This window comes from Mandrillus leucophaeus, unplaced genomic scaffold (genome assembly GCF_000951045.1).
Source record: "Mandrillus leucophaeus isolate KB7577 unplaced genomic scaffold, Mleu.le_1.0 Scaffold258, whole genome shotgun sequence".
NCBI classification, from domain to species: Eukaryota; Metazoa; Chordata; class Mammalia; order Primates; family Cercopithecidae; genus Mandrillus; species Mandrillus leucophaeus.
Window position 1 is genome coordinate 4,649,178 of NW_012102676.1, and position 17,887 is coordinate 4,667,064.

A 17,887-nucleotide genomic window follows, 5' to 3' on the forward strand; every position below is an offset into this window, starting at 1 on the left:
AGCCGGGCGAAGTGGCGGGCGCCTGTAGTCCCAGCTACTCGGGAGGCTGAGGCAGGAGAATGGCGTGAATCCGGGAGGCGGAGCTTGCAGTGAGCTGAGATAGGGCCACTGCACTCCAGCTTGGGAGACAGAGCGAGACTCCGTCTCAAAAAAATAAAAAAAATAAAAAGTTGATTTGGTTTTCTTTGTGACTAATAGTGCTACTTTAAAAATCCCATCGCTTGTTCTTTTTTGAGACAGTCTCTCTCAGTTGCCCAGGCTGGTGGTAGTGGCATGATCTCAGCTCACTGCAACCTTTGCGTCACCCATTCAAGCAAATCTCATGCCTCAGCCACCCAAATACCTGGAATTATAGGTGTGTGCCACCACAGCCAGCTACTTTTTGTATTTTTAGTAGAGATGGGGTTTCTCCATGTTGCCCAGGCTGCTCTTGAACTCCTGACTTCAAGTGATCCACCTGCCTTGTCCTCCCAAAATGCTGGGATTACAAGTATAAGCCACCACACATGATCTTCATAGCTATTTCTAATGTGCAAATCTAGACATAAAAGAAACCAAATCTTTGAATAAAGAATCTAGCATCAATATGTTAGATGATTTTCAGGAAACCAAGAAAGTGAGATAAAAACAATAATCCAGCCGGGTGCGGTGGCTCATACCTGTAATCCCAGCACTTTGGGAGGCCAAGGCGGGCTGATCACAAGGTCAGGAGTTTGAGACCAACCTGACCAACATGGTGAAACCTCGTCTCTACTAAAAATACAAAAATTAGCCAAGCGTGGTGACATGCACCTGTAATCCCAGCTACTCAGGAGGCTGAGGCAGGAGAATTGCTTGAACCCGGGAGGCAGAGGTTGCAGTGAGCTGACATCATGCCACTGCACTCCAGCCTGGGAGACAGAGAGACTCAGTCTCAAAACCAAAAAAAAACAAAAAACAATAATCCAAGTTAGTGACTTAGATAGAGTTTAGACCAGGATGATAACAATAGAAATGTAGGTAAAAGAAAGCTTTGGGGACATTTTAAGGAAAGATATGACAAAACAACTAATTAATTTAAGGTCATTTTAAAATGGAAATCAGGTTATGTCAATTCTTAAAACTTTTTAGTATCTTCCTATTGTTTTTAGAATAAAATTTATTTTTTACTGTTTCAGAACAATCTTCCAGTTGAGAGAACTGGAAAAACCAGACAATTTTTGTTTTTTAACTGTTTGAAGGCATCAGAAAGCTACAAAGAAAGTGAAAATGTGGGGGAAAGATCTGAAATAAATCAAACCCAGAGAGATGATCTAACTCAACCCTTTCTGCCAATAACAAAAGCAAAATCTTCTGGGGAAAGATAACACCCTACTAAGCCTCAAATCGCAACTACAATTTTTTTTTTTTTTTTTTGAGATGGAGTCTCGCTCTGTCCCCCAGGCTGGAGTGCAGTGGCCGTATCTCAGCTCACTGCAAGCTCCGCCTCCCGGGTTTACGCCATTCTCCTGCCTCAGCCTCCTGAGTAGCTGGGACTACAGGCACCCGCCACCATGCTCGGCTAGTTTTTTGTATTTTTAGTAGAGACGGGGTTTCACCGTGTTAGCCAGGATGGTCTTGATCTCTTGACCTCGTGATCCACCTGTCTCGGCCTCTCCAAGTGCTGGGATTACAGGCTTGAGCCACCGCACCCAGCCTACAATTTTTATTTACAATGTTTGGCAGTCAATCAGATAAAAAGAAGAAATGTAAAAGGGCAAAAGTTGATTTAAAATAAGAGACAGACCCATAGATACCTAGATGTTGATGTTATCTGACAGGTACTCCAAGCCACGTATTCAAGAAGCTCTACAAAGCTCTAGCAAAAGAGTACAAAGAAAACCACCCCTGGACACATAGTCCCACTGCAAAAGCTAAAAAAAAGAAAAATCTTATAAGCAACCAGAGAATAAACGACATATTACCTTCACAAGAGCAAAAAATAGACTAACAGCTGACCTCCCAGCAAAAACAATGGAAACAGGAAGAAAATAGATGACATGTGTGAAATAATGAGATATATATATAAATAGATATTATAATATCTCTCTATATATGTTTTTGTCCATAGTTCCTGGCTTATAACTCCCATATCCCTTGTTACAGTCTTTAGTTATAATATTGGGGCACTTAAAACCTCAGATACAGGCCTCAGAAAACAGAATCTCTCTTTATTACCTCCTGCCTCCTTTCATCTGCTCCTCCTCTTTCAAAGTCAGAAAACTTCCTTGCCTTTCTGTCTTGGAGCTGGCCATAAAGAAATTCTCTGACTTATCTTATGTGATCGTAGGCCACAAGATCCCCATTTCAGAAGGGGTCCTGCCCCATTCCCTGGAGGAAAGAATGCAGCAGAGAGAGGACAAAAAGAATCTGAACAGATAGACCTTGCTGGGTTTCCCCACTCAGCTGATTAGTATTAGATCATATGTTTTGTGTCTAATCACATTTCTACACAGCTGTCGTTTATGCCCATCCAATGAAGCCTCCATAAAAGACACAAGAAGACTGGGTTTCGAGAGCTTCTGAATAGCTGAACGCATTGGAGGCTCCTGGAGGTTGGTGGTCAGGGAGGGCATGGACACCCTGAACCTCTTCCCCCATACCTTGCCCTGTGAATTTCTTCACCTACATCCTTTGTAATCTCCTTTGTAATACACCAGTAAATGACTCTCTTGGCTCTGTATAGTTACACCTAGCTTCACTTGTGTGACTTTTGCAATGGGAAGAGAGAAAAAAGGTCCCTTGGTACTTCAGCTCAGCCTTATGGTGGCCTCTTTCCTTGAAGGGTGCAACAAAAGCAGGAGAAAAAAAAAGCAAGGAAATAAATAAACTGATAAACATATATTCAGTTTCCCTGAATTCTGCAAGCCGCTCTAGCAAATTAAACCCAAAGAGAGAGTGTGGAAACTCTACATTGAAGCTCGTAGGTCAGAAGTTCCACAGGCCCAGACTTGTGACTGATGAGGGTCGGGGTGGTCTTGGGCACTGAGCCCTCAATCTGTGTTTTTTTTTTTTCTTTTTGAGACAGAGTTTCACTCTTGTCACCCAGGCTGGAGTATAGTGGCACATCTCGGCTCACTGCAACCTCTGCCTCCCATGTTCAAGCAATTCTCCTGCCTTGGCCTCCTAAGTAGCTGGGATTACAGGTGCCTGCCACCATGCCCAACTAATTTTTGTATTTTTAGTAGAGATGGGGTTTCATCATGTTGGCCAGGCTGGTCTTGAACTCCTGACCTCAGGTGATCTGCCTGCCTCAGCCTCCCAAAGTTCTGGGATTACAGGTGTGAGCCACCGCACCTGGCTTCAATCTGTGGTTTTATGTGCAGGAAAATAGTGTCAGAATTGACTTGAATTGGAGGACACCTAGGTGGTTTCTGCTGCAGAATTGATTGCTTGCTTGCTTGCTGGTGGGAAGAAATCCCCACACATTTGGTCACAGAAATCTTCTGTCTGTGATTATCGCTGTTGAGTGAGAGGATAGCTCACTTTCTCAAAAAAATACTTTGAATTTTTTTATCCCCACTCTCCTGACATACTTTAAAGTACACCTGACGCTGGAAAAACACAGATTTGAAATGCATGGGTCCACTTACACGCAAATTTTTCTCAGAAAATATATTAGAAAATTTTTTGGAGATTTGGAGCAATTTGAAAAACTCACAGATGAACTGCATCACCTAGAAATAGCAAAAATTTTTTAAAAAGGTATGTCACGAATGCATAAAATATATGTAGACATAGTCTATTTTATTATTTACCATCCTAAAATATACACATCTTTTATAAAAAGTTAAAATTTACCAAAACACATTTACAGACCATACATGACACCATTTGCTGTTGACAGAAACTTAAAACAAAAATAAAGATGCAGTATTCAATCATAACTGCTTCAAATTCACTATAGTACCTATCTTACTACTGTAACAATTTCGTAGCCACCTGCTGTGGCTATTGTAGTGTTATGCCCAGACCGTTTATTCCCCGAAGAAGACCACCAGAGTCCAGAGTCAAAGCTAAGCAGCAAGGATCTTTATTACAGGTTCGAACCTGGAACTCTCCCTCGCTCGAGAAACGAGACGGGCAGGAGAGCTCCCCCACTGAGCTCCGAACAATGTTATATAGTCTAAGAAAAGTGGGCATAGAGTTATTATACAAATCAGATATATGATTGGCTAGTGTTTGAACAAGGCGATTTGGCTAACTATGATTGGGTCCCGCCATTTCTGATATTTTGGTTCAAACTTTGAGGCGGGAGAGCAGGTTTATGGCAGCAAGAGTTTATCTTACTTAAACACGTCTTGTGACCTTGCCTCAGAACTTACAAAATCTCTGGTATGTGCAAAACAAAATCTCTGGTACGTGCAGAAAACCAGGTACTCACAGAACTTACGAAATCTCTGGTATGTGCAAAGATTAGAGAGTAGAACAAGGGTGTAGCAGGTGGGGGGCAGGTACACATCTATCTTTGTGTCCTTTCAGTAGTAAGCTCAAGTGTTGCAAGTATACACTTAAAATGTTGTGTCATGCTCACACTTGTAATCCCAGCAATCTGTGAGGCTTAGGTGGGTGGAGGTCAACAAGAGGAAACCCCATCTCTACCAAAAAATGCAAAAATTAGCCCGGCACAGTGATGCACTCCTGGAATCCCAGTTACTTGGGAGGCGGAGGCAGAGAATCGCTTGAAACCAGGAGGGAGAGGTTGCAGTGAGCCAAGATTGCGCCACTACACTCCAACCTGGGCAACAGAAAGACTCTGTCTCAAAAAAGAAGAAAAAAAAAAAAAGTCATGCTAGGCTAATTATTACCATGTGAGCAGTTGTCTCTCCAGTAAATTGCATATTACAGTAAAAAGTGATCCCTCACGGTTCTCACTTGTTTTTTCACTGTGTCTGGTGCAATACCATAAACCTTGAATAAGAAACATGGGAATCATACGAAGTGCCCCAAGTGGTGCTGGAACTGTGCTCAAGAAGCAGAGAAAAGGGCCGGATGCAGTGGCTCACACTTGTAATCCCAGCACTTCGGCAGGCCGAGGCGGGTGGATCACTAGGTCAGGAGATGGAGACCATCATGGCTAACACGGTGAAACCCCGTCTCTACTAAAAATACAAAAAATTAGCAGGACGTGGTGGCGAGCACCTGTAGTCCCAGCTACTCGGGAGGTTGAGGCAGGAGAATGACATGAACCTGGGAGGCGGAGCTTGCAGTGAGCTGAGATGGCACCACTGCACCGCCAGGTACGGTGGCTCATGGCTGTAATCCCAGCGCTTTGGGAGGCCGAGATGAGTGGATCACGAGGTCAGGAATTCGAGACCAGCCTGGCCAACATGGTGAAACCCCGTCTCTACTAAAAATGCAAAAATTAGCTCGGTGTGGTGGTGCCCACCTGTAGTCCCAGCTACTCAGGAGGCTGAGGCAGGAGAATCACTTGAGCCCAGGAGGCGAAGATTGCAGTGAGCCAAGATCGCACCATTGCACTCCAGCCTGTGTGACAGAGCGAGACTCTATCTCAAAAAACAAAAACAAACAACAACAACAACAACAACAAAAAATTAAGGGAGTCAAAAGGTACACACAAATTTTCAGCTGTGTAGGGGTCAGTGCTCCTAATGCCCTCCTTGTTCAATGATCAACTGTACTAAAAGAAAACGAATGCCAACCTTGAAATTCTGTACACAGTGAAAATATCACTTAAAAATAAAACTAAATAAATCTTTTTGGAAACCAAAAAGGAAAGACTCTGTCTTTAGAATCTATACTGAGAAAACACTAAAGGAAGTTCTTCAGACAGAAGAAAAATGATCGCAGATTCCAAAATTAAAGTTTTGCTAGATTTTAGTTCTAATAAACCTACAGAGATTCAAGAAAAAAAATTAGTACAGAAAGGATAAATATGCAAAAAGTAATAATAGTCATGTCTTGAGGATCTTAAATGTGTTGAGCTAAAAATTCATAAACAAAAGCCCACGGGGTGCGGTGGCTCACACCTGTAATCCCAACACTTTGGGAGGCCAAGGCGGGCAGATCATGAGGTCAGGGGTTTGAGACCAGCCTGGTCAACATGGTGAAATCCCATCTTTACTAAGAATACAAAAATTAGCTGGGTGTGGTGGCACACGCCTGCAGTCCCAGCTACTCGGGAGGCTGAGGCAGGATCGCTTGAACCCTGGAGGTGGAGGTTGCAGTGAGCCTACACTGTGCCAATGCACTCCAGCCTGGGCCAGAGTGCAAGACTCTGTCTCAAAAAAATAAAAATAAATAAAAAATAAAATAAAAAGCCTATATATCACAGGGGGAGGCGGGTGGGGGAGGGTGGCAAATACAATTTTAAAAAGCTTTATGTTTTTATATTGTCCAAAAAGTAGAAGTGGTAAATGTACTAATTTACATTAAGCTTTAGTCAGTCAAGCACGTATGCGGCCGGGCGCGGTGGCTCAAGCCTGTAATCCCAGCACTTTGGGAGGCCGAAACGGGCGGATCACGAGGTCAGGAGATCGAGACCATCCTGGCTAACACGGTGAAACCCCGTCTCTACTAAAAATACAAAAAACTAGCCGGACGAGGTGGCAGGCGCCTGTAGTCCCAGGTGCTCCGGAGGCTGAGGCAGGAAAATGGCGTAAACCCGGGAGGCGGAGCTTGCAGTGAGCAGAAATTCGGCCACTGCACTCCAGCCTGGGCGACAGAGCGAGACTCCATCTCAAAAAAAAAAAAAAAAAAAGGATGTATGCTGTAACTGTGGAATAACAAAAAGAATAGTAAAAGAATGTATAACAATGGGGGTAGGGTAAGAATAAAAAAGACTTAATAAATCTAAAAGAAAGAAAGGACATAAAAATAACAAATGGTCAAATGGAAAAATGTGGTAGATTTAAACAAAATATCAGTAATTTGTAACTAAATATATAAAGACTAAGTAAAAGCAAACTGCCATTAAAGATACAATTGTCAGACAGATAAATGCTGTATTCTGATTTTGCAACTTCATATCCTGCCATTCTCTCAATTGCTCACCAGTTCTAAGCATACTTAGTCTACTTGGTTCAGTGATTTTCCATCTCAGGGCCCTTGCACGTAAAGTTCCCTCTGCCTGAGATGCTCTTTCTTCTACTCTTTCCATAGCTCTTTAGATAAATAAGAAAAATCTCCAACCACTTTATCCAATGAAAGTCACCCCTATTGTTTTCTCATCCTTAGCCCTCTGTTTCCTTCATAGCACTTTTCACATTTTTTATTTTACTAACTTTTGTCTGATATCACTTTAGAATTAAGTTTCATTTATTTGTTAACTATGCACATATGTGCTGTGTAGTTCATAAGAGCTAGGGATATGGCAATGGATAAATACCCGGTCCTTGCGGAGCTTACTTTCTAGAGCAGGAAAGAGACAAACTACCCTTCTCTGTTTTGGTGATTGCTATATTCTAAACACCCGGCAGCATGAGGTATTCACATACTTGAGTGAATGTTTGATCTACTTACTAGAAATCATGCCAGATGACTCATAAAGCTTCCTTCATAAATAACCTTGTAAGAGAATGTCGCCATTTAAAGGTGAAAAGGCTGCAGCTAAGAGAAATTAAGTAGCTTGCATTAAGTTACATAGCTAATACATACCAATACTCTACCTGTATAATTTAAAAGAAACACCCAGTTTCTTTTTTTTTTTTTTTTTTTTTGAGACAGAGTCCTGCTCTGTCGCCCAGGCTGGAGTGCAGTGGCCAGATCTCAGCTCACTGCAAGCTCCGCCTCCCGAAAACACCCAGTTTCTAACATGAGGAGCTGCTGACAGATTGATCAAGCAAGAAGGACCATTCTTTCTCTATAGAATAGACTGAAGGTGTTTTGCTTATTTGATAAATCAAATGTATCTTGGGCTTAGTCTATTGGTTATAGGCCATTTGGATCTGCCCATTTTCTTCAAGTGTTCCTACTGTCATAGGTCTTTGATTTTTCCTTACCATATCTGCTAGTCCTCAAAATAATTGGCTACGATCATTGAAACCTGTGACATTCAAAGTTCTCAAAAGGGTTACAGAAAAAACACCTTAGGCACTAGTTATTAATAGAACTTCATCTCTAAAGCTTTAACTGGTCTCTTGTGAGATGGGCAGGACTACTTGTAAATTTCTAAGATATCACCTATTAAGCCTACAATATATATAAAATTGGTAAAATGAAAAGTGTCTATTCCATATTGCCTTTCCCTGGGGTTACTCAGATTTCCCCTAAGCCATGTGATCTGAGACATCCCTGGATCAGACAGCATTCTCAGCTTTGTTATTATGACATAAATGTCAAGCCAATGAAAAACGTTCCACTATATAGAAGAAAAGGGTCTAAGACAGGTAATATTTCCCTAGGCTAGTTCTATTTATGATCCCTTTATTCCTGCCACTAAAAGTATTATCCCTCTGGCATCCCCAGCCCACAATCTTTAAGTTCCAAAGCAATGGTTTCTAAATCTGGCTGATCTAGGTATGTTTAAAAGACATCCTACAAAGAGTTGGAATATAAATTACTGGGCCCATTTCCTAAAGATTCCATTCAAAATGTCTGAAGTGAAGTGTAGGAATTTCAAGAGCTCCTTAAGTCATTCTGAAGTATAGCCGGTTTAGAAAAATGTCATTCTAGGGAACTCCATTTTGTCACTCACTCATTTCTGGGTATCTACAGGTAGATGATAGATTAAGGGAAACAAGCACTTTTCATTTGAATACTTAAGAAATACTTCAGCCCACTGGATGCCCACAATTTCTAATCACATGCTGTTTAGTTATTCAGTTTCTGCACCAAAAAGTAACAAAGAAAAAACCCCATAAAACAAATATTCAGATTCTCGTTGACATTACAAAGAGTTGCAACAGGAAAGTAAGAGTTCTTTTTCTATCAGAGGCCTGTTATATATCAGATGTCTTCCATGTAAATTACTTGAATTTTCACAAAACAATTCTACTGCTTGAACTGAAAAGAAAAATATTGACTAGGAAAAATTCCTCATAATTGTGGAAAACATTCATGTATATCAATTTATAAAAGAGAGGTTCCTAAAGTATTGTGTGTAAAATTTTTTATCCCAAATTGAGTATTTAAATATACTTGAAGAACTGTATATATTAGATAAATCAGAGTCAACATTTCTACAAATAAGAGATTTTGTGAAACAAATATACCAAAAACATAGTCCCACAGAAAATAACAATTCTAAGTGACCTTAAAATACAAGAATTTATCTCCAGTGAGATATACCTAAAGGACAAAGGTAACTACAATATTCTTAAATGACTACCAGTCATCCAATTGTTGACAGCAGTATTGCATTGAGATTAAAGTGGAATAAAGCAAATAAGCAAATGTGTGTTGCTCAAAATTAGTATTTTTGGCGTGAGTGAAAAGAGAGAATATCGCTGAAACTAAAAAAAATGCCTTATCATTCTGAATGTAAATCTTTGGAGTTATCACTGTGAATTAATAATGTATCTAATCTTAAAAAAATAGAGTTCTAGTACTATCCACTGAAAAGGCCTAGAAACAATGACAAATCCAGTAGTATAGACTGTGGACTCTAAATACCATTTCCTAATACAAGGAACCTGGCATCCTAGGAAAACAGATCTGGGACAGGAAATGTACAGGTTAAGATAGGGACTTTGTGGTAAATGAGAAATCAAAAAAGCCATCCAAAATTACTAGGGTTGTGTGAAAAAGACTCAGTTCTCTCTAAAGATGAGACAATTTATGCATAAATGGGAATAATAAGTTGCAAGAGATAGAAAAATATCAAATATATATATATGTGTGTATATATATATATACAGTTTTTTTTTGAGATGGAGTTTTGCTCTCATCGCCCAGGCTAGAGGGCGATGGCGCGATCTTGGCTCACTGCAACCTCTGCCTCCTGGGTTCAAGCAATCCTCCTGCCTTAGCCTCCTGAGTAGCTGGGACTCCAGGCATGTGCCACCATGCCCAGCTAATTTTCTGTATTCTCACGCCTGCAATCCCAGCACTTTGGGCGGATCATGAGGTCAGGAGTTCAAGACCAGCCTGGCCAACATGGTGAAACCTTGTATCCACTAAAAATACAAAAATTAGCCCCGCATGGTGGCGCATGTCTGTAATCCTAGCTATTGGGGAGGCTGAGGCAGGAGAATTGCTTGAACCCGGGAGAATGAGGTTGCAGTTAACCGAGATCGTGCCATTGCACTCCAGCCTGGTCGAAAGGAGCAAGACTGTCTCAAATAATAATAATAATAATAATAATAATAATAATAATAATAATAATAGAACTCTAAACACTGGATGGATATTTGGTTATTTTGAAGAAGTATATATCTTTTTACATGTGATAGTGAAAATTTTTAAGTGAATATCTTTTAGACACATATACCAAAATATTTATAAATAAAATGTAATTTCCAGAACTCACTTCAAAATAATCTAGAAGTAGAGGGAAAAGGAAGGTGTCATGGAAGGAAGTGAATGGAAGTATAGAGGAAACCAGATTGACCCTGAGTTGATAACTACTGCAACTAGATGACAGATACTTGGGTGTTTGTTATATTATTCTACTCTTGTATAAGGTTGAAATCTGTCATAATAAAAAGTTAAGATTTTATCTAAAGGTAGACCTTCATTGAAATGAATCAACTTCAACATCTCTCTTCAACCACTAATACAGGTAATCTCCACTTCAGAGCAACATAAACAGGAGACATAAAACGAGACAAAAGACTGAAAGTAACTGGAAAACAACACAGCACACATAATCACCCCCAAACACAACCACCATCACCAACCAGATGTGCCCACAGATACTGCAAATTTCCATTAAATGTTGGCATACAGATTCTTACTATTAGAAAACATTTGTGAATTATAGATAACAATCTTGAGGCATTTTGAAGAACCATAATGTATAGTTTCAAATTTTAATGTCTGAAAAGTGAGGTATTGTATTTTGATGTATGTCTACACCAGAAAATAACAGAGATTTTAAATTAAATTTTGTCTCTTACAGGGAAAGGTAGGATAATATTGTTACAATAAATTGGTACTTTAGAAACCTAAGGAAATGATCCATATTTCAAGGGAGTTCAGCATAGACTTTCACCAAGTTCCACCAAGTTGCCATTTTGTGACATGTATGAGTTCACCATGTTATAGTCATTCCCCCGCCAAAACAAGTATTTTCTTTAAATACATCGATCATAAAGTATTCTGGCTATTAATAACTATCCATGGGCCAGGCGCGGTGGCTCACGCCTATAATCCCAGCACTTTGGGAGGCTGAGGCAGGCAGATCACAAGGTCAGGAGATCGAGACCTTCCTGGCTAACACGGTGAAACCCCATCTCTACTCTCTACTAAAAAACAGAAAAAATTAGCCAGGAGTGGTGGCTGGCGCTTGTAGTCCCAGCTACTTGGGAGGCTGAGGCAGGAGAATGGCCTGAACCCGGGAGGCTGAGCTTGCAGTGAGCCGACAGTGAGCCACTGCACTCTAGCCTGGGTGACAGAACGAGACTCTTTCTCACAAAAACAAAAATAAAAAAACTATCCATTGAATGCTTAAGTGTCAGTTACTCTGCTAAATATCATTGCTTGATTTAATCCTTTTAAATCAAGGTTATACCCCAATGGTAGATATAATCCTCACATTACAAATTAAGAAACTAAGGCTGCAAGTAAATTGCCCCAGATGAAATAATAAACATATTGATTCCTACTGGTTAACAATAGGTCAGTTTTTATCAAATGCTTGGCAATATGTGAACGTTTATACACGTTATTTCAAACCTCTCAAAATTATGAGACAGTCATTTAACCAGGAGGGCATTCTCATCCTAAGTTTCAAGGAATTTGCTAAAAGGTCATGTGTAATAATGGGAGAGCAAGGATTTGAACACTGATCTGACTCCAAAGCTCATGTCTTTAGCCGGTACATTTAACATCCTCCTAAACTAGCTTCCTGTACAGGTATTCCCATATTTTTAATATGCACCAACAGAATTGGATACATACTCTGGCTGTGGTTTGTTGAGACTATTACTTCTGATCTTCATAGATTTTAATATTAACATTATGATTCTGCATTGGCACCTTATATTGGTTCATATTAAGGCTTAGACACTCTAGTATTCCATAACACCAGGATCTATTTCCAGAATGTTCTGCCAAATTTAGACCTTAAAGGTAAAATTTCAGCTTCAAATGATGGTGTACTCAAGATTCTCAATTGCATCAGCTGAATGCTATTTTACATCATCTAAAGTTTGATAAAACATTTTTTTTGCATCTTTATTATTGCTGATGAAATCACTGTTTACATTATAGAGGAAATTGTTATGTTAAATAGAACCTTGAAATACCAAAGATTTCCTTCAACATCACCATGAAGTATTAATGGAACAATCCTTGTGTCAAATGCCTTGTACAGACTGGGCATGGTGGCTAATTTCTGTAATCCCAGCACTTTGGGAGGCTGAGGTAAGAGGATCAGCTGAGGTCAGGAGTTCGAGAACAGCCTGGTCAACATGGTGAAACCCCCTCTACTAAAAATAAAAATTAGCTGGGCGTGATGGTGTACCTGTAATCTCAGCTGCTTGGGAAGCTAAGACAGGAGAATCACTTGAACACAGGAGGCAGTGGTTGTAGTGAGCTAAGATTGTGCCACCACACTACAGCCTGGGCAAGAGAGCAAGACTCCGTCTCAAAAAGAAAAAAAAATTGCCTTGTACAAACAAAGTCTATGCCTTTCCTTCTGTTCATGAACCATCATTCATTTACAGACTAGTAATTCTTCTTATACATATATTAATAACTTCATTTATTGTCTCCCAATATTTAATTCATTTTTCCATGATTAAGTCTTAGTAAACTTCTGATGGTTTAAGAACACCATTTATAAACCATTTTAAGAACTCTGCACATTTTTAAAATTAATTATCTTTATCAAAAGGTTTTTTCTTAAACTTTGTTCTTTGATATTAATTTGGATTCAGTTGAGCAGTCCTTAATATTTCGTATTAAACCAAGTAACTTCAAATACAAGAAAATATTTTAGAAATATGCACTAGAAAAGGTGCGCCATAATAGAAAACTAGATATAAAAGCATAGTCTAAACTCTTCAGGATTTAAAGACTCATTATCCTATGGTGCTAATAACTAGAATAGGGGGTAGGGAACTTGAACTTAGCATGCTAGAAAATCTTATGATGGGTTTTATAGCTGAAATTGTCTTCTATAAATCAGTTTGTACAGTGTTCATGCCATTTTGTCTTTGTTTTTGCCCATTAAACATGAAAAACTTAGGCTACAAAGGGTCAACACACAAGCTTTTGAAATAGTTAAAAACAGCACTATTTTATATAGTAGGTAGACAGAAAGTACAGGCAAACTGAAAAATCTAATTGATACACTGATTTTTTTTTTCCAGCAAGCTTTATTAATCCATCATGGATCTACTCATGTTTGCAGCAGATACCATGATTTCATTACCAGTGAAGGGAGAAAAAAAAAAAAAAAAAGAAAATAGCCTTTGATGCCTGTCACATCTAAGCAGATCTAAACTACTATGGGACTAAACAGCCTAGCTGGTCAGTTGTTATTTCACATCTAATTAAAAGCTTCAGCAAAAGTGGAAATACATTAAAATTCAAAATCTAATACTGTTCTCCTAGTGCCTCAAGTAGTTTATTGGTAGTAATTATCCACATTTCTATAAACATTCTAAGTGACCATCACTAGTGCAGGAATATTTAACATATGAAGTCTCCACATGAAGCTACTTCATTCATTTTGTGTGACACAAGAATCAAGGTTCCAAACACTCAGTTATGCCACTAAAAAACAAAACAAAACAAAAAACAAAGCCAAAACAAATCCTGCTAGCAAAATGCATTTCTTTCAGTGATTTTTCAGAACCAACAGCTGTTGCTTTAGACATAAAAAATAAGCTGATTTAGTAATATATGGTCACTGGAAGTAAGTCTCTATCTGTAGATAAGAATTAGATAAAGGTCTTTCCTCCTTATAGAGCTTTTTATCCAATGTAAACAGCACCACTGAATTTTCATAAAACAGGTTTGTTACTTTCCCCTCATTTTCTATAATTGTAATTCTTACCTGCCATACTGTTACCATTTCTTCCTCTCTATAATCAGGACTGGACAGCCCATGTAATACTGTTCAATTTGTAAACAAAAAATTAAAGCTCAGAACACATACAGGGTATCTTTTACATTTTCATTCTACAGCGCATCTTTTACATTTTCATTCTACAGCGCATCAGGTATATTTATAAAGCTTTTGCTCTTCCCAACACACTACAAAAATATATAAAAACCACATTTGTTTTCAGCCAGCAAATATTAATAAAACAAATATCTCATAACTGGAATATTTTAGAGACCACATATTTTAATTACATCCTCTTGACTAAATCATTAATTTCCTTCTTCATAAATCCATATATGTATCCAGTGCATATTTATTAGTTTACATGCCCATATTTACTATGAATGAGTCCATTATTTTAGGTTCTTCAAGAGAAAGTGCTTCTGACAACAAACTATTTCTATAGTAGCCCTAAATCCCCCAAAAAGTTGTTTTAAACCTGTGTAGAACGATGCATAGCTATTTCTAAAAAGTAAGACTACACACCAAAACATGCTTTGTCAGGAAAACTAATCCATGCACTTGAATACACCCCAAATATCTTATTTTTATTAAAGGCAGACCAACTTAAACATTGTCTAGAATTAAGCTATACCATTAAATTACTTGATTCCAGAAAGCGTCAAAAATCATTTGGCCAAAACTTAAAAAATACTCCTTGTTCCTTACTTCAAAAAAGGACTGGTTGGACCAATGTGATCAGTATAACTGCATATATGTTAATCTACCTTAACATTTCCATCGATTAGCACTTGATCATTACAAAGCCTTGTATGCAGTTTTCTTGCAAAGGCTTCCCCCACAAAAAGATGTAAGCACAAAACACTAGGCAGACACTCTTGAAAGTTTTATTTCACTAACTTCAGGCCAAATTTCCACAACTGTGTTCTGGTCAATTTCCTATCCTTGCTTGGCTTCCCCAAATGCTAGTACCAAAAGATTTGTGGGGTAGGGAGAAGAGACCACTTTAAGAAGCACTGCATTTACTCATCTTCCACAAGGCAACAGAGTTGGGCATCTGATTGTTCAACAAAACAAGCTTTAATAGCATCCAGGAGGGCAGACAGGCAAACCAGGTTGTAGACACTCTTCTATTTGTCAAAATCAGACCAGAGAAAACCTACTCCACACAGATATAATAGGTATTGATATTCATCTTTTCTTTTTCTGTTGCCGCAACATTTTTCTTCTTTTAATGATCATATCATGTAGTTTCTCAAGTCCTTCCTTTAGGCCATCTCCTATGATTGCACAGGTAGGCTGCAAATGCCAAGGAGTTGATGAGCTCAGTTCACCCATTGCTAACAATTTCTCAATTTCTGAAAGAGACAATGAGTTCCTCAAGTCTTGTTTGTTAGCAACTATAAGTACAGGGACTCCTTGATTTTCTGATATCCTAGTTATTTTGTGAAGTTCAGTTTTGGCTTCCTCCATCCTTTCGACATCAACAGAGTCCACAACAAATACAATGCCATCTGTGCATCTGGTATATGACTTCCACAGTGGCCTTAACTTCTCCTGACCACCTACATCCCAGAAGTGAAACGTGACTGTTTTAGAATTTCCCAAGGTTACCTTAATTTTCTCAGTGTTAAATCCTTTGGTAGGTACGGTATTTACAAATTCATTGAACTGCAGCCTGTATAAGACAGTTGTCTTTCCAGCACAGTCCAAACCCAGAATAACAATGTGGAAGGACTGAAATGAAGGCAGGTTGGACAGGATAGAAGTCTGGTCTGACAGCCCATTCCCCATTTCCAGGTGCAAATAAATGTCCCAAATTGAAGTGCTTTTCTCTTCTCGCTTTAGAACTTCTCTTGGTAGCTGATTCAGCTATAAGACTGCTGGGAGAGGGAAGAAATAATAAGTTACTCTCCTGAAATAATACATTAAAACAGGTTTTCTCTACTTTGCTAAAATAAACAACACGAAGAACTTACAACAACTTGCTTCGCTAAACCAGACGAGATATGAAACGTACATGAAAACACACACAATTCAAGACAAACGATGGAATAACAGTGATTGAAATTATCTGGTTTACTTAAATTGCAGTAATATGTACGTTTTTCTCCTGGGCCCCCAAACCTCAAAAACCTCATTCTGGAAAGAACCCAGTTAACAGTATGTGGTCTAAGTGGCCATAACCACAAAGTGCCTATTTGGCAGAAAACTCATAAGCAGATAGTCCTATCTTGGGAATCTTATTCCACATGCTTAACAGCATACCCAAGATCACTATTACCTCCTAACCCTTCCAAAATAACAACGTTCTCACCTCCCGATCCGGAGTCTGGGTCCAAATGAGAAAGCATTGGCAAGCGTTTCCACGCAGGGATAAGCACCCCCACGTCTTTCCAGCTTAGCTCTCCAAGCAGCTCTGGCAGTTATCGCACTAGAAACCTTGGACTCAGACTCCGACCACGCCCACTCCTCCCGGTCCACCCATGATCCCAAATCCCATTGGTCACCCGCATCAGGGTAGCCATGCAACTCCCGCCCCCACTCCGTAATTGGTGAGGGTAACCGCCGCTCCCAGCACGGCGGAGCTGGGCTCTCTCTCGGTCCACCGGCACCACCTGTTGCCCTTAAGTTAGAAAAGGCGGCGTTCTCGGAGGGAGCCGAGCAGCCGCTGCAGGTGAAGGGGAGCCTCGGGCGGTCAGGTCGCCGCCAGGCTGCCGGCTCCGTTCGGCCCGGCGCACCTGCAGCGCAGCCAGGGCGCCAAGCTGAGGCTCTCACATCCGGGGCCCGCAGTCACCGCCAACGCGTTAACCCTTTGTCCGCATGCCCGAGGGTGCCGGCTGTGACCGCGCGGGCCCCTGAGGTGCTAGAGATGAGACCTGGCGCGCCCGCTAGGGTAAGCCCACCTTCCCCGGAGCGGGATCCCTTCACCCTGCCCCTCCGCACACAATCGGCTCTTCTCCCTCGACAGGGCGTGGCCGCCGCGGCCGCCCACCCAGCCGCAGCTCACCTGACTAACCGTCCTTCCTTCGCTTCACTCAGCGTTTCTCCCAGCCGCTGGGGAGGCGCGCTGATACCTGTTCCCTGGCACCAGGAAGGCGTGGGCGATGGCGGAGGACTGGGCGCCTGGCGGGCGCCGCGCGCCAGGCTGCCCTAACGGTGCTCGCCCAGCAGCTCCACGCGACAGTCCCCGCCCCCTCCCGCGCGCCGCCCGGGCGCCGGCCTGTTGGGGGCGCGCAGGAGCCGCGTCTCCTAGCAACGCCAAAACAAGGTCGAGTTCGAATCGGCCTAGCGCTGGCTGCCCGCGAGGTCGGATGGGACTTCCGGCCTCACCCCTGAGCAACCTCACCCCAGTTGCTCCCGGTAGCCCTGTCTATGGCGGCCCGCCAGCCTGGCACGATTCCCCCCCACCCCCCGGCACGGCCTTTCCTCGGGGCGCCTAGGGCATCTGCGGGGCAGCAGCCAAGTGATGCGAGGTTAGGGATTCCGTAGTTCACGGGTTACGGGTGGTCCCGTATATATCGAGGTGACGTGGAGGTCCCCAAGTAGTTGGCCTTAAGCGGCCTGGGTTGGCTGGGCTGGTAACTGTGCCTTCCTTCGCTTTTTGTAGAGCAAGTGAACGCGCTCTCTCACGTGGTTCTAGCAGCATCCCTGGGAGCTGGCGACAGATAGAAATATTCCAGTTTGACACATAAGGAAATACACTCTGAAAGATGAAAGATGTTTCTTTTT

General features: G+C 41.1%; 1 protein-coding gene across 6 annotated transcripts in view; it reads right to left on the reverse strand.

Moving 5' to 3' along the window:
* The window catches only part of ARL4A (ADP-ribosylation factor-like 4A), a 100,022-nt gene extending 82,396 nt beyond the window's left edge, over positions 1-17,626 (reverse strand). The window contains exons 1-2 of one of the 6 annotated variants that reach the window (XM_011983967.1): positions 16,473-16,578; positions 15,770-16,035 (exon numbers count right to left, since the gene is read on the reverse strand). In XM_011983967.1, coding sequence (XP_011839357.1) covers positions 15,770-15,949 — 180 coding nt within the window. In that variant the 5' untranslated portion in view covers positions 15,950-16,035; positions 16,473-16,578. Of the gene's footprint in view, positions 1-15,026; positions 16,039-16,439 lie in introns of those variants that run through there. The other 5 variants (XM_011983963.1, XM_011983961.1, XM_011983962.1 and 2 more) reach the window with 5 other exon arrangements.
* Between the last annotated feature and the right edge of the window lie 261 nt (positions 17,627-17,887).